The 20,770-nt window shown below is 51.3% G+C and overlaps 1 protein-coding gene across 9 annotated transcripts in view; it reads left to right on the top strand.

Annotated features, from left to right (window-relative positions):
- Positions 1–20,770, top strand: part of PHACTR4 (phosphatase and actin regulator 4) — a 91,426-nt gene that overhangs the window by 58,907 nt on the left and 11,749 nt on the right. For 7 of the 9 annotated variants that reach the window (XM_090056568.1, XM_090056569.1, XM_090056571.1 and 4 more), the window contains 9 exons: positions 6,213–6,389; positions 6,949–7,029; positions 10,492–10,656; positions 10,795–11,145; positions 15,709–16,285; positions 17,129–17,355; positions 17,874–18,030; positions 19,044–19,099; positions 20,492–20,553. In XM_090056568.1, coding sequence (XP_089912694.1) covers positions 6,213–6,389; positions 6,949–7,029; positions 10,492–10,656; positions 10,795–11,145; positions 15,709–16,285; positions 17,129–17,355; positions 17,874–18,030; positions 19,044–19,099; positions 20,492–20,553 — 1,853 coding nt within the window. Of the gene's footprint in view, positions 1–5,751; positions 5,942–6,212; positions 6,390–6,948; positions 7,030–10,491; positions 10,657–10,794; positions 11,146–15,708; positions 16,286–17,128; positions 17,356–17,873; positions 18,031–19,043; positions 19,100–20,491; positions 20,554–20,770 lie in introns of those variants that run through there. The other 2 variants (XM_090056573.1, XM_090056574.1) reach the window with 2 other exon arrangements.

The raw sequence follows: 20,770 nt of genomic DNA, 5'->3' as shown, positions 1-20,770 counted from the left end.
CTGCATCTGAGATGAAATTTTGTAATGTTTTTTCAACTCTTGGCTTCGCATGGAGCTCCAGGTTGGGTCTCGGGGGGAACTCCATTGGATAATACCAGGTTAAGAACCCCGATTCAGCTCCTTTGTGTTCATGCCGGGTGTTGATAGCACGCGACCCGAGTTCAGCTGGCATTTCAAAACTTCCCCAAAGCTGCACTCTAGTCTAGGTGTCTCCCCTACTTATAAGACTTACAAAAAACTAGAACTCTTGGTTCCTGAATGATACCTTTTATTATGAGCACAGTTTGGCTTTGATTTTTGGTGCCTTGATCCCATTCCTTCCAAGACCCCGTATCCTGGGTGCCCACCACTGAAAAAGGAGTGTCCACCAGTGGATTAAGGCAGTGGTTTTCACCCTTTTTTCATTGCAGACCCCTTCAAAAAAATTTGAATGGAGGTGCAGACTCCTTCGAATTGTAAGTGGGTATCCACATACTTCTGATTTGATTATAGTCATCTTTCATGGACCCCTTAAACATAGTCTGCAGACCGCCCCCCCCCGGGGGTCCATGGACCACAGATTGACAACCCCCGGATTAAGGGATTTCATAATTCCCGGTCTGCTCCTGGAGCGGCTCCCATCACGGTAGCTGTGGGGCTTGCAGAGTTTCTCCATGTGAAGGGTGAAGAGTCCTTTAGGTAGAATCCAGAGATTCTCGCTTTGCAGGTTTTCATCTGTTAGGAGACCCGACTTTCTCTATGGTAACAGAGATAAAAAAAAAAAGCCTTCACTCTGGGAAATATGCACTAACTGCTTTTGCCTAGATGACAAGTTGGTAGTAAAACATGAAGCCATTTGTTGGCTGTGCTGGAGGCAATAAGCTTGGAGTGCATCTGGAAACTTAGACCCTTAAAGAGCTCCTTTGAAGAAGCTGGTTTCTGTCAATGAAATGAGTACTGCTGGCTGGAAAAAAACCCCATATGAATGAGAAGTGAAAGCTATCCATAACCCATCGCTGGCTTTCTGTGTCTGAACACGATGCAGGGAGAAGAACCCCAAGCGAGATGATTGCAAAATACCCAGCGTAAATGAACTACAGAGCTTCTGTTTAGGCACTTGTGATTTTAATCTGTGACATGCTGCCCTCAATAAAACTGCTTTTAATAGCTCAGTCTCTCTCATACAGTTTAAAATACAGTCTGAATTGGGATGTCCTAAATTGTGGAGTGGTCTGGGGTGTGGGGACCCTGCTGTCGGCCCAGTTGGTACAAATGCATTGGGGGAGTTGCAGTTGCATTGCGTCACAAGACCGCTCCATCCCTGGAAGAGCAGATTGGACAGAGACTTGGCTGGGACGATTTAGGGGCTAATCCTGCCTTGAGCAGGAGCCTGGACTAGGTGACTCTGCGGTCCCTTCCAGCCCGACTTTGCTGCGTGATCCTGTTCCTGCAGTGGGACCCGAGTGTCTGCTCCTCGTGCGAGCAAGCAGGTAGAGTGGTTGAGTGCTGGTTAAAATATACTCGACTTCTGGTAGGTAAGACCCACAGGGAGGGAAGGATTGTGTCACGCTAGCCCGGGATTCTTCGGTACGTGGAGAGCCAAGTGTTAAACCATGGGATGTCAGGGGTCAACTACAGCAGTGGCCTCCAAACTTTTTTGATCGCGCACCCCTATCAGTAAAAAATTTTTGAGCGTTCAACCCCAATATATATAATATATATATACACTACTGTACTAATATATTATATACTTTATAAAACATGCACAAAAAATAGAAATTAAAGGATGAGATAAAGATGAAATAAAATAAATAGAAATAGAAGTTCTAATGTTTTCTTCCCGCACCCCAATGGATCGTCTTGCGCACCCCACTTTGGAGACCACTGGACTACAGGGCCCTAGGACTCTACTAACGGGGCTGCAACACCAGTGCTTGCCCGGGGGAGCGTGCTCGTTTGAAACTGGTTCGAGGCAATGATTTTTATTTTTATTTCTTTCAAACATAAACTTCCATGCTGGTTCTGCAAAAAACGGTTAGACAAGGTTACAGCGGTGGGCGTGGGTGGATGCATGTGAAAGGGGGTTTTCATTCGAAAGTTCCTGACCGGTTAGTGAGGACACTGCTGTATTCACGCAAGTTCAAACTTTAAAACCTGGGTCCCGGCCTGGAAAGTGAGAAGCTTTTGAGGTTCTGTGGTCTCGCAGCTGCCCTCGGCGTCGACTCGAACGTGCCACCCTGAGCGAAATCCCTGAGGCAGCTCCTTCCGAAGCTCGCGCCCTTGCTTGTAATAATTTCCAGCTCCCGTGCAGCCAGCCCCTTCCCAGCGCGCCGGGTGCAGCTCCCCGGCTCCTGACTCAAAGCAGGCGTGTTTGGGAGAAGACCCCGGGGTCAAGCAGCCCTGCACCTCGCTCTGCAGCGGAAGAGGGAGCGGCGGTGAGCAATCGTCTTGCCTGGAGGACTCCCGCGGTAGCTCCGCAGGCACCAATACCAAGTCCCTTCGCATGCCGCCTTCTCGTTGCTGCCCGCTGATTCAAAAGGGAATTGTGCTGAAACCGAACGTGCCCGTGAGTCTGGATTCTTGCCTTGGCCGGCCTGGGAAGTACATGCCCTACCTAGCGTGAACAACCGCTGAGCAACGCGGCTGCTCAAAATACATGTCACTCTTAACACACGGCCGCGTTGCTGACCCACCCTCTAATTAAGACAGAAGAACGAATGCCGTACCGGGTTGCATCATAGCCGACTCCTGGCATGCCTGGCTCCACATGCTTATTATTGACAGCAAGGGGAAGAGCAGCGCGGGTGATTGCGGCACCTTGCAAAACTTGCTGGATGTGGTTGTGGCTCGGTAGCGCTTGCAGTCTGACCCCGTCCCTCCCTCCCGTCGCCCACGTGCATCGCGCGGCAGATAAACGAGGCATGAGGCAGGGACCTGTCTTCACGACACGCTCCCCGGGTGCGCAGAGTGTTTCAGCAGGAGCTGGATAATGTAATAACGCAACGCAGAGAGGAGTTTTATCCTGCCAGGCCAAAGGGACGAGCAGCTCCAAGTCAAGTCGGTCCCGAGGCTGCAATAACTTTCTCCCCTTCTTCCCGGGCTTTTTCAATCTTTGTACAATTGGCCCCTTTTTAATCTCATCCTGGCTTTGATGTTGGTGGTCCAACTTGTCCTCTTCCTCGTCCGTCCACAGCATCCTGCAGGACGGTGTTGGCCTTGTTACATGTCCAAACCACTGCATCCTTCTCCTGAGCCAGCTCAAAGTAGCCTAAACAAAATCTTCCTGAAGTTGATGGGAATCGTGTCCACTTGTCCTGGGCCGGAGTCAGACCTGGGAGATTTGATCCGACAGCCAGCAGCGAATCTTAGGAGAGTTGGACTTTGCTTCAGTGAGCGAAGCTTTTCAGCCTTATGCTGCCTTTACTTGTCTTTCTAGCTCCCGGCTGGTTAGCAGGGAGATGGCGTCTTCCTCTGGGATTTCTGCTTGTCACCCAGCTCGTCCATCCCCTGCTTCCAGCCCTCCAAAGGCTGCTGCAGAAGGAAAAGCAAGCGTCCCTTCCTTGCACTGGAAGCGGAGAAGCTGCCCTTGCCGAGCTGTGGCCTCGAAGCACTTGATCTGCGGAGCTGACGGGTGGTTCAGTTTTCTTTTAATAAAGCTTTTATTTTGCTTAGCGCAGCACGTGGAAACCTCAGCTGACGGAGAGCGCGAGTGCTGCGTTCCTCCGGGCGGCCCGGGCTGCCGCCGTACTCGGACCCGGCTTTCCGTAATGCTCCCACGGCTCTCCCGGGGGCAGGTGGGCACCAGCACGGGCTCAAACGCCCGGCTGGCGCTCCGGTCCCAAATGCAACCCAGTCTGTCCCTGGCAAGAGTTGTCCCTTGCCCCGGCAGCTTCCGAACGTGCTGCTGAGCGAAGCGAATGCAGCTTTTTCAAATGGCCACACTTTGCAACGCTGCGGTCTCTAAAAGAAATTGCCTTTCGACTTCCAGGCCGTCCGCCATGGTGTTTGGAGTCTTAAACTCCCGTCTGATCTCTCTTCCCTCCCCTCCCCGCTTTGTCCCTGTTGCTTTCCAGGTAAAACCATTACACCGGTGTCTTGTGTGCTCCTTTCATGCAGGTGTCCGATTCTTCCTCTGGTCTTACGTGCTTGCAGTAACCAGCTAAAACTTTGAATTTACCTTTGTGTCTGAAGTAGATGTTAACTGTGACTGAGATCACCTATTTAACTGGTGCTGACTGAATCAGACTTCCTAATGGAGAGGGCCAATAAAAAAAATTTCCACATCAAAGCTGGATTTCTAGTGAGTCAGGAGAGAGAAATTTCTATAAAGCAGGGAGAAACATGCTGTTTGGCATGTGGGTTTTTTAAAAAAATCGGGTTGGCCTATGTTTGAGGCCAGGATGTCAGCTTTGCAAATACTTTCCAACTAGTTCAGGCAAGGGAATATTTGAAAATGCATGGATATTTTGACCTCCTTCTTTCCCTTTCCAATCCCTGCCGCCCCGGCCTGTTGTGGCGTGGACTTTTCTGCAGAATTTCAGCTGTTCTGGCATTTCACATCAGGTTCTTCGCAGAAGTCTGGTTTCTGATCACTCTTCCCTGCCGGCGTTGCCGCAGTCATTAAAGTTTGCTCTTCTCCCGTTGCCTTTTCCTCCACCCCCCATGTCCCTGTAAGAACCCCTTGGGTACTTGTCCTGTTCCTCCTGATTTATTAACATGCCTTCTGTCGTCCCGTGTCCGTCCGAAAGCTTGTCCCACTGCTACCTTGCTCCCAGGGGGAGCAGCTGGGGACCTCGGCCCTATGGCATCGCATTGTAACGGGGGAGCTGTGTTGGCACCAAGGGGGTGAGACGGCGGTCCCTGCCTGCTTAGCCCTTCTTCGAACGTTATGTGATGTGTGGAACCAGCGTTTGCTGGATGAAGCCCTAGCAAAATGGATCAAACAGTGCTTTCCTGTTTTGTTTTTTTTTCATTTTTCTCATGTCCTTGCTGTTAAAATAATACCCTGACCTTCAGGGCGGCGTCGTTTAGCTGTTCCAGGAAGGCTGTGACCAAATGTATGATGCTCTTCTTTTTTCACATGCTACGGTCTTCCTAGAAAATCCCCTTTTTCAGCTGATTCCTTTCCCCACCTGCAAGGGTGAACATCCTGCGAGTCCTGAGTCCAGGATCATTTCGAAAAGGCCACTGGGGTACATGGCAAGCGTAAGCTGGTTGAGAGGTTCTCTCATGAATCCAGAAAGTCTGCAGACCTCTAGGAAGCTTAATTTACAGTTATCCAGAAAAAAGAAAGAGAGGCCCCGGCGTGCTGGGCTGGGCAGTGCCCTCGAGTACTGTGCTAGGCTCTTTTCTAAGTGCTGAGCCCTGTTGTGGGGTTTGTAGCGTGACTCGGGTGCTCTCCCTTCCTGCACACCAGATATCCTCAGCCTGTAAGTTGTGCCCATGAAGCATCCTACTCTAAGTCCTTGCTGCTTGTTTGCAAGCTGCCCCTACCCTTGCAATAAGTTCCCAGAAAGCTGCACGCTCCAGCAGCTTGAGCTTGGGGTTGAGTTGTTCCTTTTATAAGGGGGCTTTTTTGATGCACAGAGTTGGGGAAATATTTCTCCTCCGCCGTGTGCTGCTGAGAACTGTAAGCACGGTAGGTGGAGTCGGGGAGGCTGTATTGTGTTGCTTTCCTGAGCTTGTTGCTCTTGGCCCGGGGTTGCCGTCATTTTGTGCGTGCGTGCAGGATGGGTGGGAGCGGGGGGATCGGACAAGCTTCTTTAATGCGTAGCGCTCTTGTGATGGGCTGGTAACTTCAACAGGGGCTGTCTAGATGCATTCATGGAAATCTGCCACCCAGCACGAGGAAAGGCATTTCATTCATGCAATGACTTGTGTTCGGCACAGTTGCTTTCAGCTGAAGAATAGTGACTACAATTAAAGGGTTTTATTTGTGCTCCGAGGCCTGAATTATAACATGGTATAGCAATTCGCTAATCCTCATTTTGCTTGGGGGTCTCTTAACCAGTCACCCTTTGCCCACTGCTGTATGTTAGAGCCTGTTGATGTCGAAAACTTGGCTCGCACGAGATGCTGACCAGCTCTGTGAAGGCATGGAGTCCCCCTGCATGAACGTGCATCGTTGCTTCTCCCTTTTCCCGGGGTCCATGGTCTGGCTGGGTGGGAAGAAGACCTAGCAGGTCTGTTTTGGGGAGCGCGCATGTAACCTCTTGCTTTCTCGTCCCGTGTAGCTGAGGAAGTGGATCATCCGTCGGTGGACGCCGGGATGGGGGTAGACGTGCTGGAGTCTGGAGACGCTACGCCCCCCACGAAGAGGAAAAGCAAGTTCTCGGGCTTTGGCAAGATCTTTAAGCCTTGGAAGTGGAGAAAAAAGAAAAGCAGCGACAAGTTTAAGGAGACTTCCGAAGGTAAAGGCTTGGGCTCGTTGGGGGTCTTTTCTCCAGCTGGGATGCCTGTCCCAGAGGTGCCTCCTTTGCAGCTAGCCAGCTGAGCCCTGTCTGCTTTAGGGAGCTATGGCAGCTGGCAGCAGCTTTGCCTCAGTGCTGGCATGTGTGAGGCCAAGCTTCATGCCTTGCTAGAGATGGGGATAAGCTTGCCAATCGGGGGACTAAACCAGAGACTTTAGTACCTGGGTCCTTCAAATCTCCCTATAGCCACCTTTCCAGTGATACTAGTCCAGACAGACGACATGAAACCACAAGAAAACTTGGTGAGAAGGGGAAAATAAACCCCTTATCAGTGAGATCTGCCATTTTCTATGCCCTCTCTCTCTCTTTTTTTTTTTTTTTTGCTTTAATATGTAAATACAGGTCCCAGCTAACCTGCTTTTAAATCCCACCTTCCCCTCCTTCTCAACACCCAGTTAAGTGACTTGAGCCACTTGAAGGAGCAAATATTTCTCAGAACGATTCTTCCGCCTCCAGCTTGCCCTGTGTTTCTGAGTGCTGTTTCTCGATTTAATGTCAGTTTTAGAACGAAAGATTTCTATGCGAAAGCCGAGAGAGGAGCTGGTTAAAAGAGGGGTTCTCTTGGAAGACCCTGAGCAGGGTGAGTTTTCTCTTGCACATGAACTTGTCATCCACTTATCTGTGTCCTCCGCAGCTGACCTACGTCTGACCAAGTTTGTTCCCTTTATAACCACATTTAAATGAAATGCAATCAAGGGCTCTTTGCTAATTGTGACCCCTTTGTCTGTCCCTGTTAGCTCAGTCCCTGTCTGGCTCCTGCACCTGGTTAGGAAGGCAGCCTATTCAGCAAGGAAGAAGTTGCTAATAATGTGGATTGTGCGTCTTGCATGTCTTCCTGTCTGCTGTCAGCGGGGGAGCCTCTGTGTCATTTCCTCTCCTGTCTTTGCTGTATTTGTGTCTCTGCCCAGCCTTTTGTCTCGTCCCCTGTGTCCCTCCCTGTCACATTCATGCCGACAGTTTGGTCCTGTTTTGAATTACAGACTGTTTCATACCGCGGCTAGGATTGAATGTGGGATTTTATTGCTTTCAGGGCCTGCAAGGTCAAATGAAATGCAATGGACCAAAAAAAAAAAGTTAGCCTAGCTTTTGGGCAGTCTGGGGAGAGTCGCGGAAACAAGGAGGCAAAGGTTGTTTTGGAGATGTATAAAGGACACACCGATGTGACGGTGCTCATTTCCCGGCTGCTTCTTCCCAGGCGGATGTAGACAAATGGGAGGAAATCAGCAAAAGGATTAAAGTGAGTGGCGAGGGAGGAATCCGATAGAGTTAAGAGAGGGTTAATTACAACTAAAGAAGAGGAGAGGAATTGCTTAGACTGGCACAAAGGCAGATAAAAGAAGAAGTCGTGGGGTGAAGCTAAAGAGAAGAGGGTAGATGCCCTGCATTTCCGGACAGCAGCGGCAGGGATGGGAGAGTTTAAGGTACAACAAGGGTGTTGATAAGGGCGCAATTTTGTTTCCTGGCTGCGGTGACCTGGCCCGGTTTAGGAAGCAGAGACCGTTACGGTTAGCTTGAGCAAAATGCTAGGAAATGTATAATGAAGGGGAAATCCAGCCTGGTTCCCGGGTAGATGAAAGGTTTATAACCTCTTCCATCTCTTGATTTCCATGGTTTGTGATGAGCATTGCAAGTCCGGGAACCACTGAGTCTATTTGCGGTTTTAAATCCCGTATTTTGTAAGATCAGTTTATTGAAGATGATTTTTGTTTTGTTTTGTTCTTAATTTAAAAAAGGCCGTAGTTGTCCTGTAAGGGGGGAGGGGGGAAGAACTGCTTTAACCTCTGTGGAAAGCTCGGGGTCCTGATACCGTGGTTCCCCTTGGCATATATTCTTTGCTCTTGCATGCACTGGAGTGGTCATGCTGGACATTTCAACCTGCCCCTGGATTTCAAAGGCAAGCACTTAGCCGGACGGCAGGGGTGCGATGAGATGGGATTTGGAAACAGGTGGAGCAGATGAGGTGAAGATGCAGGGAAGAGAGAGGGGGGTATCGGTAGTGGGGTGGGGTGCGGGATGCGGGTACATCCTGGGTGGGCCATTCTCAGCTCGTGGACTTGGATCCTGACATTGTGATCGAAAGCCGCTGGAGGTGAAGAGCCGGGAGGAGAGGTGGTGCGAGAAGGCAGACGGTGGTATTCCCCGCGCGACTGGGGCTGGGGCAGAGTTTGAGTAGCTGTGGGGGGCAGGTGTATTCCTGTTTTGGACTTGCAGAGTGTTTTATTAGCTATAGGATTTCAGCTGGGGTTGGAGCAGTCAGCTGAATTTCAGCTCTGCCCGGGGAAGGAAACCCCCCATGCTGCCTTCCAGCCTTTTTGGCATGGGTAGTCAATCCCAGCTGCTCCAGGCACACCTCTTTCTTCTCTCTTCGGGAATCCCGTTCCTCTCAAGAGGGAAGGAAGTAGATAGAGAGGGAGCCAGGTGGGCTGTGCTTCCCTGTGGTGCCTCGAGACGCTAGCAATGTGACTTTGGATGCGGACTCAGGAGATGAGAAATGACTGGGAGCCTGGGGATAAGTGCCTCTGGGTGGTTCTGGCATCCAAGTTGTAGCTGTATTAGTCTAGAGGAAAAAGCAACCTGGGCTCATGGGAGTGGTGATACCTTTTGTTAGACCAACAAGATTTTTGCAAAAAAAAAAAAAAAGAAAAAGATTTTTTACAATTTTTTTTTTTTTTTTTTTTTTGCAAAAGTCTTGTTGGTCTAACAAAAGATATCACCTCTCCCATGAGCCCAGATTGCTTTTTCTAGGTGGATCTTGGCTTTAGAGACTTAGATTTAAAAATGAGTCTTCAGCTGCCACGAAAATGAGGCAACATTGAAGTCTGGTTCACTCACCCAGACAAGATAACATGTGCCTGAATATTCAGGGTGCCTAAAACTGAATGACTGAGAGTATCTTCATCTTGAATTGGACCAGCTGTGTGTAATTGGGGTCAAGTTAGAGAAGCTTTCAAATGCAAGACGTTCTTCATCAGGCCTTGCATTCAAAAGTGTGTCTGACTTCATCCCGACTTCGTAGTGGGTCCAGTAAAAGATCTCACCCTAAGAAATTCTCATCTCTTGAATAATTTCTGGACCATCGTGGCTACATCATTGGTCTTAAACTTCCTTATTCATGTAATGTTTTCCAACTCTGATAGCATCTATGTCAGGATAAAGAATTGCATAGCTCATCCAGGCCTGTAAAGTGGTAGGATCTTATTAAGATCTTCTCATTTTAGACAGACCTTTGCTTGCTCCTTGGAGCGCTCTGGTATGTCTGATGAACTGAGTGGTGGGCTTCATTTCCCTGAACCCGCTGTGCAAGATGTCAGGCTCTAGAAGATGTGCTAGCAGAAGTAGGCAAGGTTCAAATGGACGGTGCTTTTAGAGACATGGCCAGTCTGTGGAGGAGAAATCGAACCCTGAGGAATGGCCTCTACCTCGCTGTTCAGACGTTTTGGGCAAAACGTCATTCCTGGTGGCAAACACTGCTGCAGTGCCGTGCACAAACAAATGTTTAGACCTCTGAGGGCATTGGCCGTGTTCTGCACATTGTCTTCGGGACAAATCTGGTGCACCCACCACGGAAACTTAGCGAGCAATTCGAGTTCGGCCATGTCGTGTAGCGCAGAGACTCATTCAAATAACGGACCCAGAAGGCTGCCGGAGATTGCATTAGCTGTAAGTGCGGCTTCTGCTGGATTGCAGTTCATGGCGTAGTGCTGGTCTTTAAGGCCGGGCTAGTTTTGCTTGCTGTAAAGCTGGTCGCGTTCCCTCCTGCGTCGGTAAGAACACGGGATGGGAGGCGAGGAGGGAATAAACTAGTTGATGGAATAACTCTTGCATGCTAGGATTGTAGGAGGCTGGCCATATGCTGCTCTTGAGCATGCTAGTGTGGCTGATGATCTAGCACTGATGTTAATGTGCTATTCCAGAAGTAATGGGGAGTCGGTGGGAATCCTGTTGTCTGTTTGCTCTGCCCGGCCACCTTTGTCCTCTCTCAGGTCTCTTGCTGTGTCTGACTGGTTTCCATTTGCTCCTTTCTCTTCCAACGCTCTCCCAGATGGCGAGGAGCCTGACAAGCTCGGTCACACGGCACTGAAGAATGGGCACACGGTCCCCATTAGTGGCTCTGGGATGTCTGACCTCGACCACTTGGAAGAAGAGGTTGCAAAGAGGACAACCCTCAAGAAGCCTGTTCCAGCTGAGGAGCCAAAGAAAAGGCCAGGTGAGGAGCTGGATGCCGTAGTGCCCTGCAAAATCCAGCCTAGCTTTGCCCTCTCGTCATGCGGTACCAGCGGAGAAGTCTCCTTTCTCAGCCCTGCATGTCCCCGTCTCTGACACGGTTTTGTCTTCCACTCCACAGGCTCGTCCAGTAGCCAGCCCAGCTCAGAAGTGGAGCTGCCTCAGGAGCCACATGTACCCAAACAGCCTTTGCTTCCTCCAAAAAGACCCTTGTCGTCTTCCCAGGAGGCAAATGATCTGCAGGCGAGGGATGTGGCCCCTGCCAGCAGCACTGCAAGGACTGCATCCTCCGCTGCTGCTGCTGCCACCAGCATAGCAAGGACAGCCCCTACCCCAGCCCCCAGGACTGCGATATCTGCTCTTGCCAACACTAATGCGACTGCTACTGCAAGTGCCGGCAGCGGAGCGCCTGCTAAACAGCCCCCTATCCCTCCCCCCAAGCCAGTCAACAGGAATAGCAATCCCTTAATAGGTAAGTGATGACCTTTGTGCCTGCTGCTGTCTGGTGCGGCTAGTGGGGCTCATTACCTCCTGCTTCTAGGCTTGCCATCCCACGGGAAGGGAAGGGAAGGGAAGGGGGGTGTTTGTACTGTGCACAAGGTGCGGCCTGTGTCTGGTATGCGAGAGCCGGCAGCCTTACAAACTCGAGCCCTGGGCAGACCTGGAAACTAAAAAAAGAAAGGAAAAAAAAAGGTCTGGTGGTCGTTTCATCAGCATCATGGCTGCTTGGAGTGGGGGCAGATTACTTTAAGATTTCACCGCAAGCTGAAAAATCTGCCAAGCAGAAGTGTGTCTAGAAGCCAAGTGCCTCGGAAACTTGTTTTGGGTGCTGGTGGTTGGGGGTGGTCAGCAGGGAGAGAGGAACCAACTATCTCTGTTTAAAACAACAGCTTTTATTAACTTCCTGCTCATCTTCCACGGAGGTCAGAAGAGACCTGGATGATGCAGGTTTCTTAATGACACCAGGGGCTTCGCGCCAATCTCCGTAATGGGCAGGGAAAGTTTTTTGGGTTTGTGTTTGGTGTTCTAGGGAGCCGGTAGACCAGGGCAGAAAATGTCAGCATCGCAAAACCGCTGTCACAGTTGGTGCAGCAGAGAAGCCCAGGGCAGGGGTCTGAGCTCCTCAGATCCCCGAGGTGGGGCATGAGCCTGTACTGGAAAGGTGGTTGGGATATAGGAAACTTGTTCCCTTTGCTCTCCAGGAGATGCAGGGAATGTAGTGCTGGCGTCTGGTAAGTGCTGCCAGCTCTGAAATATCAGCTGATTGGTTTTCCTCCAATGTTGGGTCAATAGAGAATTAAATGTGTCTGGCCATACCCTGTTTTAAGGACTGCAGGCTTAAGAGGTATTATAATTAGTCCGGTAGTGTGTGTTTAATGGCTTAGAGGCCTGCCTTACCCATGACCTAAATCAGATTTAAATGATTTAAGTGGCCTGAGTTAAGTCATTTAAAGAGCAGTTGCCATCTCACAATCGTGGCCTATCTTTGCCTAATCTTCAGAGCGTGCTAGCAAAGTGCCCCACGTCAGGATTGAAGTTCACAGACAGAGCAGTGGGATAAGTCCAAGATTGTAATTATGGAAGCTGGGGGCTTTCTGCAGGTCTGGGTTTGAGTCATTGGCGGAGGCGTCGGGTTGTGGACAGATCTCCTACAATCTGAAGCTGAGCTTTCATTTCCCCTAACAATGCTTTTTCTCCAGACTGAAAAATAAATACAGAACAGATGTTTGCAGGGTTGTGCTTCAGGCTGTTCCTTGCTGCAGCAGGTTTTGCAGCTGAACTTTGCATGGTATTAGATTTCATAGACATCAGGGCTGGAAGGGACCTCGGGAGATCATCGAGTCCAGCCCCCCTCCCAAAGGGCAGGAAGTCAGCTGGGTCATAGGAACCCAGCAAGGTAAGCATCCAATTTACTCTTGAAGGTGTTCAATGTAGGCGCTTGAACCACCTCCGCTGGCAGACTGTTCCAGACCTTGGGGGCTCGGACAGGAAAGAAATTCTTCCTTATGTCCAGCCTGAAACGGTCTTGCAGGGGTTTGTGACCGTTCGACCTCGTCATCCCTTGGGGCGCTCTGGTGAACAGACGTTCCCCCAGATCCTGGTGGTCACCCCGATAAACTTATAGGTGGCCATCAGATCACCCCTGAGCCTGCGCTTTTCCAGGCTAAAGAGTCCCATGGCTCTCAGCCTGTCATCGTAAGGTCTGTTTTCCTGACCTCTGGTCATGCGCGTGGCTCTCCTCTGGACTCTCTCCAGCTTCTCCACATCCTTTATGAATTGTGGAGCCCAAAACTGGACGCAGTACTCCAGCTGTGGCCTCCCCAAGGCCGAGTACAAGGGGAGAATGACGTCCCGGGATTTGCTCGAGAAGCATCTATGGATGCACGCCAGCGTTTTGGTCGCTTTACTAGCCGCAGCATCGCATCGCAGGCTCATGTTCATCTTGTGGTCAATGATGACCCCCAAGTCTTTTTCTTCTGTAGTGCTAACCAACGTAGCACTGCCGAGCCTATCAGGGTGCTGCAGGTTTTTCCTCCCAAGGTGGAGAACCTTGCATTTTTTGGTGTTAAACACCATCAGGTTCTCATCTGCCCACTTCCTGAGCCTGTCAAGGTCAGCCTGGATCACCCTCAGGTGTGGATGCTTTACCCCAAAGTTTGGTGTGGTTGGCAAACTTGGCCAGCCTGCTTCTGACACCAATGTCTACATCATTAATGAAGATGTTGAACAGTATGGGTCCCAGGACAGAGCCTTGAGGGACCCCACTGGTCACAGGGCACCACGATGAGTGACTGCCATCAATTACAACCCTCTGGGTCCGACCACGGAGCCAGTTTCCCAGCCAGCGGATCGTGGTGGAGGCAAGGCCACAACTGGCCAGTTTGGCCAAGAGGTGATCATGGGATACCAGAGGCTGCTATCTGCTAGATAACCCTGTTAGTCCAGCCATTGCTGTCGTGCACGCAACGAAATACTTTCTTGCTTATTTAAGCATCTCGTGCACAGCATGGAAGGTGTTTGAAATGCGCCAGCGCTGATTGCAAACAGCACTGAAAAAATGTAAGTGAAGATAGCAAGCGGTCCAAGATCCCTTTACGCATACGTGCGCGTGCACACACGCCGGGATTCAGTGGGTGTGGAAGGGAAGCAGAGTGGGAGAGTTTGCACCTGTTTTGTTTGTGTGGTGGAGATGCACATCCAGCACAGATTTCACAATCCTGGCTACAGAGGGGGGGCACGTCTGCACGCTCAGCTGCGGGTGTGAACGTATGTGCTAATACACTCGAATCTTGAGCTGCTAGTCTGCGCTAAAGCCCGTTCTGTTGCATCTTCACTTGTCTTATCCACGCTAGCTGGGTGGGTAGGCTGGCTCACACTGTATTCACACCTTCAGTTCGCCTTGGAGCATTTCAGCACTCAACAAGCCTCCGGCTCCTGATGCAAGTATTGAAAAATGGGCTGGGTGCAGTGTGATTAGGCGTTATCAGAACTGCATCATTTCAGCTCAGTGATCAGATGGAAGTGAGTTGCTTGGATCGCGTAGGAAGGGTTGGAAATATTGAACAGGATAGTAAGGGTGTGATGAGAGCATTGATCTGAACGATGCCAAGGAAGGTACTGCCTGAAGATCAAGAAGTGCTGAGATCTATTAGACTGCAGAGGAGTCTCCTGCAGGAACGGGTGAAAGTCCCATTAATTGGGCTATGAAAAATGAGAACAGAAAGCGTCGGAACGGAGGGTTCTGGTTCTGCACTGGAAGTCTAATCGGTCTCTGTATCTTGGACTTCGGTGATGCCGGTGTCTAAAATTCTTTGGGTAAATCCGGTATCTTTTATTAGACCAACTCGAAGAGTTGGAAAACTTCTTCTTTGCAAGCTTTCGGGTACAAAGACCCTTCATCGGGCTGAGGAAGCATTGCACTTAGACCGACACGGCTACAACCTGTACCCACCTAGCAGCACGGGCTTGGGAACGGCTTTCCTGCGTGGAGCTGGTGCTTCGCCTCCAGCAGTTCACGATGTCAGGAGGGCAGTCGGTGCTGGTCTGACTTGCAGGGCCCCCAGCAGAGCTCATGCTTGGTGCGGCATTGACAGAACTCGTTGGCTTTGGAAAGGAGGCAGAGTAAATTAAAAGGATGTTTTAAATTGGGGGTGGTCGGCTCATCTAGACGCCGCCCTGCCCTGGTTAAGGGAGGTGCTGGTAACATCCTCTGTAAATCCAGCTGTTAGTGCAGCTTGACTTCTTCAGGCCTGATCCTGTGTGGCTTTTTAGTACCTGCTGAAGTCTGTGAGCTGAGGGCAAGCAGCACCTCGCAGGGCTTGGGCTGTCATCAGCAAGAGGAAAGTCTAGAAATGCTAAACATCCAAAAAATGCGTCCACCTCTCCGCAGGCCTTTCTAGACGGACGCTCACTCCTGCTCCTTGCTCCTGTCCTACCTGTGGAGGACGTGTTGATACGGGTGGGGAGGGACCGCTGCGATAAACCAGGGGAACTTGAATTGGACCTTTCCGAGCAGATTGGTAACTTCTCCATCATGAGAACCTGCTCCTTTTGTATGTAAGACTAAAAAACCCAGTGCAGCAAGAGTCCCGTGTCCTTTCAAACGCTGGGTGAAGATGGAGGGACGTACTGTTGCGGGGCTGCACGGTTTGGGGAGTCGCTGCTTGGCGTTCTGCGCTTGCTCTTTGGCTCTCGTCCCCTGATCGCTTCAGTCCTTTTGCCCCGTCAAAATGCAGGGGCTTATAGTTGAAGGCGTTTCTGCAGAGCAGGCCCTGCGGGGTTCATGGGTTCGGTCTGCGCTGCCGGGTGAGTTGCACGAGGCGGCTGTGCAAGCTCCACGTCAGGAGCTGGCCCCTCGCACGGCACGGGGCAGGGTGGGCGCGCTCAGGCTGACCCTCTGAGTGCACGTGGAGAAGCGGGGCCTGCCTTTGCCCGGGGGCTCTCGGGTGCTTTCTGATGCTCAAGCAGCCTCCGTGCAAGGGAGGGGGGCTCTGTGTAAAGCCCCAGTAAACCGTGGGTTTCTCTCCTTTCCCAGCGGAGCTGTCTCAAGCCATGAGCAGCGGTACAGTCCTCTTGAAGCCTTCCCCGCCTTTGCCGCCCAAGAGAGGCCTCCCGCCCCCCGCGTCCTCCGAGCCGATGGCTGCACTGAAACCACCCAGCGACAGGATCGCCACCGCTAATCGCCCCGTGTCGATCCCAGTGCACGTGGCCCCGTCTCACCCGCCGCCCTCGCCTTCGCCGCCGTTGCCTACTCACATACCTCCTGAGCCTCCCCGCCTGCCCCTGCCCGCGTCCAGCCCCGCAGCCGAGCCCCCGCTCTCCCTGGAAGTGCCCAAGGAGACCTCTCTGCAAGACGATCTCAGGTTACTGGAAGTGTCCAGGAGGACGCCGGAGCAAGGGTTCAGGGAACCGTACGTGCCTGCGCGGGTGTCCCAGGTCCCCCTGCACATCCGGATCCAGCAGGCTCTGGCAAGCCCCCTGCCCGCTACCCCGCCTGCCGAGGGATCGCACAGGGCTCACTCGCTGCTCTTCGAGAACGACAGCTCCAGTGAAGACAACGGCACCCTGGGCCGGACCAGGTCGCTGCCGGTCACCATCGAGATGCTGAAAGTGTGAGTACCGACTTTGTGCGTGCAGATGCGTGGCAGTGCCGTCACCTTTGCGGGCAGGGGGTGGAGAGCCAGGCGTGCGGTAGTGTGCAGCGGGATGTTCTGGTGCCCTGTTGTCTGCTCCCTGGGGGGGTAAGCCCTCTCATTTTGGAAAGAGCCCTGGGACCTTTGTGTTCAGGGAGCATGCCTCTGATGGCACTAAAGCCAAAAGAAATCGTGGCTCTTGCACATGCCCGCTCTGTTGGTGATGGCCTGGGGAGGGGAGGACTGCCGGGCAGTAGGTTGGTGGAAGGGTTGGGGGACTCTGGCAGCATGTCTGACCCTGGAAGCCCTGTGGGGGTTGGAGGACAATACTCCCCTTCTGCACAGGTGCTAGTGGAGAGAAAAGCCATTCAGATCCAACGAGGTAGGGCTGGAGGAGCGATGATAGCATGGAGGCAGACAGCTCTCTGCCTTATCCTGCGTCTTCCAGCTGTCCTGGGCAAGCCAGAAGCATCCAAGGAAGGGTGGTGGGCTCCTGCATGCTCTTGGGTGCCTTTGAAAATCCCACGTTCAATCTCTGCGCCTCAGTTTAAGCTTTTATTGACTGAGTGTTTGACAGCAGCTGCATGAGTGCTGCTGTTGAAGAACAAGGGGGTGTGAAACCTGTTCATAGCTCAGCAAGACCTTGCAGAATTGTGGGGTAAGATGGGGGCTTGAGGAAGACCCCTGTGTGCTACAAGGAAATCTTTTAAACTGTGGGCCTGTTTAGTTTTAGTTGCCGTTGTCAGGGATTGGCATGTTCTCCGGCTCCAGAAAACTGTGCTTGTATGAAATGCTTAAGAGAAATAACATGTGTTTTGTTAGCCCAGACGAGGAGGGGGAGGAGGAAGAGGACCCGGAGGATGAACGGCGTCCAGCTCCTCGCGTGTACATCGGAGAGGCGCCGTTGGTCACAATTATTCCTAAGCTTGTGCCGCAGCCCCTGCAGGAGGAAGAGGAGATGGAGGAGGGCATGAGCGATTCGGACTCGGAAGGACCCATCCTGTATAAGGACGAGGAGGAGGATGAAGAGGAAGATGAGAGCCTCAAGAGTAAGGTTTTTTGCTTTGCAGCTGCTTCTCTCCTCGTGCACACACATGCACATGCATGACTGCACTTGGCCGTGTCGCGGGCCAGTGACAGAGCTAGTCGGTACAGCCTCCCGAGGTGTCATCCTCTGGCTTTGGGACAAGTTGTGCATCCACCTCCTTCCCTTTCTTTCCCACTCAAATGCAGTGCTGAGCAACTGAGCCACCTCCCTAAGGGGACACACTTGCTCTCCAGCAGCAAATGGCCCAAATGATCGACTGCACGTGTCTAGTGCCAGCTCCAGAGAGGCGACACCAGGTTAACAGGCATCAGGGTTCAATCCTGTGTAGGTTGCACAGTGTAAATGGGGTGTATGGTCCCCACACCCTGCAGTAAGCATCTGACCCTACCTGCTTGGCTGTGAAATAGCCCCCTGGTACTTGCAGAGCCGTGAGCCAGGCTCTGGATCTTGCTGCTCATTCCTAGCTTGGATGCACAGCGATTGCTACTTGAGTAAGGTCCCTTCTCTCCTCTCCCAAAGGCACGCTAGCCAGCAAGGTGAAGAGAAAAGACACGCTGGCCATGAAGCTGGGGAGCATGGCTACCCAGCAGGAGCAGGAGGCAAAAAACAGCTTCCCACGTAAGAGCAAGGAGGAATGGAACGAAATTCGGCACCAGATTGGAACGACGCTAATCAGGTACGGCGGCCGCGGGCTGGCGTTTCTTGTGAGTCTTTGGCATAACCAGTAGTGAAATGAGAAGCACGCGTCTGATCTGATCAGACCGTGCTGGATTAAGGCATCCAGGTGGTAGGGAAAGGAAGCTTTTTCTTCTCTTTTGGATTTGGGATCCTAGGGGCCCACGTCTCTTTTTTTTTTTTTTTTTTTCTCCCTTGGAAGAGGGTGCCCATTTGAAGTAGAGGCAGCTCCTCCTATCCCAATAGCCACCCATCAGACTCCTCTACCGGCACTTTCCAGTCCTAGAGAGTGAGAAGAACTGTCCCAGGGTGCTTTTGAATGCTGATATGAACCGCTCAGGCTGCCTGCCACTTGCACTTGTCTTCTCACTTGCTGCACTTTGCTGGGTGAGGCTCCTGGATGAGCCTGATGCTGGAGTTAGTTCCCCCTCCTCAAATGCACCCAAGGGCTGAAGCTGGCAGAGTGAAAGTGGAGTTCATCGGGGCTTGCCCTGTGAGGGGTACATCCAGGAGCATTGTTGGGCCTGGCCAGATCCTCTCACATCCTCTTTAGGTCCCCTGGCAGGGACGTTTTGTCATGTGAGACTCAAGGAAGAGAACTGCCTTACCACAGCACATAGCAGTCCAGCCTCCTGACTGCAGCCAGCTCTGCCTCCTCGTCCTGCTCCTCTTCGCTCACAGGCACGGAGGGATAGCAGGCAGAGAGCACAGAGACAAGCACAGGCTGCCTTGTCTGAAACGTCAGCAGTGCACACTCAGTCCAACACACTAGCTGCGCTGTCCCAGAGAGCTGCCCTCACCCCGCGTGAAGGGTGTAAGTGGGGAGCTGTGCTGGTGAGTGGGGGCACGCTACGAAATGCAGGGCACTTGAGCGGTAGTGGTAAGTGGAGAAAGGAGAGCAGGGAGGCTGAAGTGACTGCGTTTCCTGAGGATGTTTGCATTGTGTCATACGGGCTATGACTGGGCAGCGCTCATGATGGGCTCTTTTTTTCTTTTTTGCTTCCTCTTGCTTAGGCGGCTAAGTCAGAGACCGACAGCTGAAGAGCTGGAGCAAAGGAACATACTTCAGCGTGAGTAACACTTCTGTGTAGCTCCCTAGGAAGTGATGTACTGGGAATCGATCGGTTCAAGTTCTGTGCTGGGGGCTCTAGTGACAAGGTGGACTTTGCTTTGCTTACATCAGTGCATGAAAACACATCCATTAGATCACCCAGGTACACTGTCACCAGTCAGAAGTGGGCTGAGTTGTGCATTATGAATGGGGACCCACAAGATCCAATGTCCCGTAGCAAAAGCCTTGCTTTTGCTTAGGGGCAAGGGATGGTTGCAAGTGGTTGGGGGCAAGGGGGCAGGCTGTGGGGGCATTCAGCTAGGACTTGGGGCCCTTGTAAACTGAGCCAAGGCAAATCCGTATCCCTTCTGCAAACTCCACATCCAAAATTGTCCAAGGAAACAGCGTCAGCACTTGGGTATAGTTGAGAGGACGCTCCTCAGAACTTGCACGCGAGGGATTGGGTTAAATGAAAAGCATCAAATCTTTGACTCCTTTTCTAAAGAAACAGGTATTTTGGGGTGTAAACCAGTATCCACGGTCTAGGCCTTGCAGCATTGTGATCCTAAGCCCACTGTGGTCCATCTGCTTCTGTCCAGGGTGAATGGAACGGTAAAAGCCGAGAGCAAAAACACTGTAAAGAGGAGCAAGATATGTAAAAATTAACTTTATAAAAGGAAAATGGCAGGAGAAGTGACTTGAAGGGAAATTCCCTTGTCCTGGCGACTTTTTCTTTAAAGACGTTGTAGGAGGCAATTTAAAAAATGCCCAAGTTTTAAAGTGTCCTCCATATTTAGCAGTCTTAAGTCATATGGATGCTTTTAAAGACTGTCAAAAACCTGAGAGATGCGGTTTAGCTAGTAAAGTATCCTGAGATATGCCCCATTTCGTCACTCTATCAGTGATTCTGATTGAATAAGGAGGTCTGGATTGGACCATTAGCTGTATGTAGGCTTATTGGGGTAAATATAGGATACAAGAATAGTGTACTATTATGAAAGGTATATACAAGCTAGTGCGCTATTCTTGTATATAGCTTGTATTCTTGTATAGCTTTCATACCAGTACGCTATTCTTGCATATAGCTTGTATATGATATGAAAACTGAGGGCATGGACAGGGAAGTGAGGCCACTTGGTTGCAAATGGTCAGTAGATGCTTGCTTAGCAGTGTTGTTTAGTCTGTTCCTACCCCATGAGAACTTAACCATCTTTCATTCTGGGGTAAGCTGTCCTGGTTTAACATCCACTGATCGCAGGATACGAGCAGACAGATGAGTTACAGCAGATTGAGCGCAGCTGTGAGAAATGTTTGTCCGCACCTTAATTTTCTGTGCTCAGGTCTTGAAAGCACTTTAACAAAATAGCAGCATAGCTGTTGCTTAAAAAGAACTTGTCTTTTCCCTTGCCAGAGAAAAATGAGGCTGACCGTCAAGCTGAGAAGCGAGAGATAAAACGCCGGCTCACCAGAAAGGTACTGCCGCGCTCCATGCTGTGTTCTCCATCTGTCCGAGCTGCTGCAGATGGTGGCAGCATTAAGCATCTCATTGGTACCTGGGTGGGTGGAGAAGTCATGGGGCTGTTGTGTTGCCCGGATGCCCCCTGGCAGTAACAAGTTTGGAAGTTGTCGGGTCGGTCCAGGGATTCACACTGTAGTATCTGTTGACTGGAGCTGCAGCTGTATTTAGCTA

The sequence above is a fragment of the Crocodylus siamensis genome, chromosome 7, assembly GCF_052110815.1.
Source record: "Crocodylus siamensis isolate JL-2025a chromosome 7, ASM5211081v1, whole genome shotgun sequence".
NCBI lineage: Eukaryota > Metazoa > Chordata > Crocodylia > Crocodylidae > Crocodylus > Crocodylus siamensis.
Note: the sequence above shows the minus strand (reverse complement) of the source record. Positions and strands in the feature narration are given on the sequence as shown.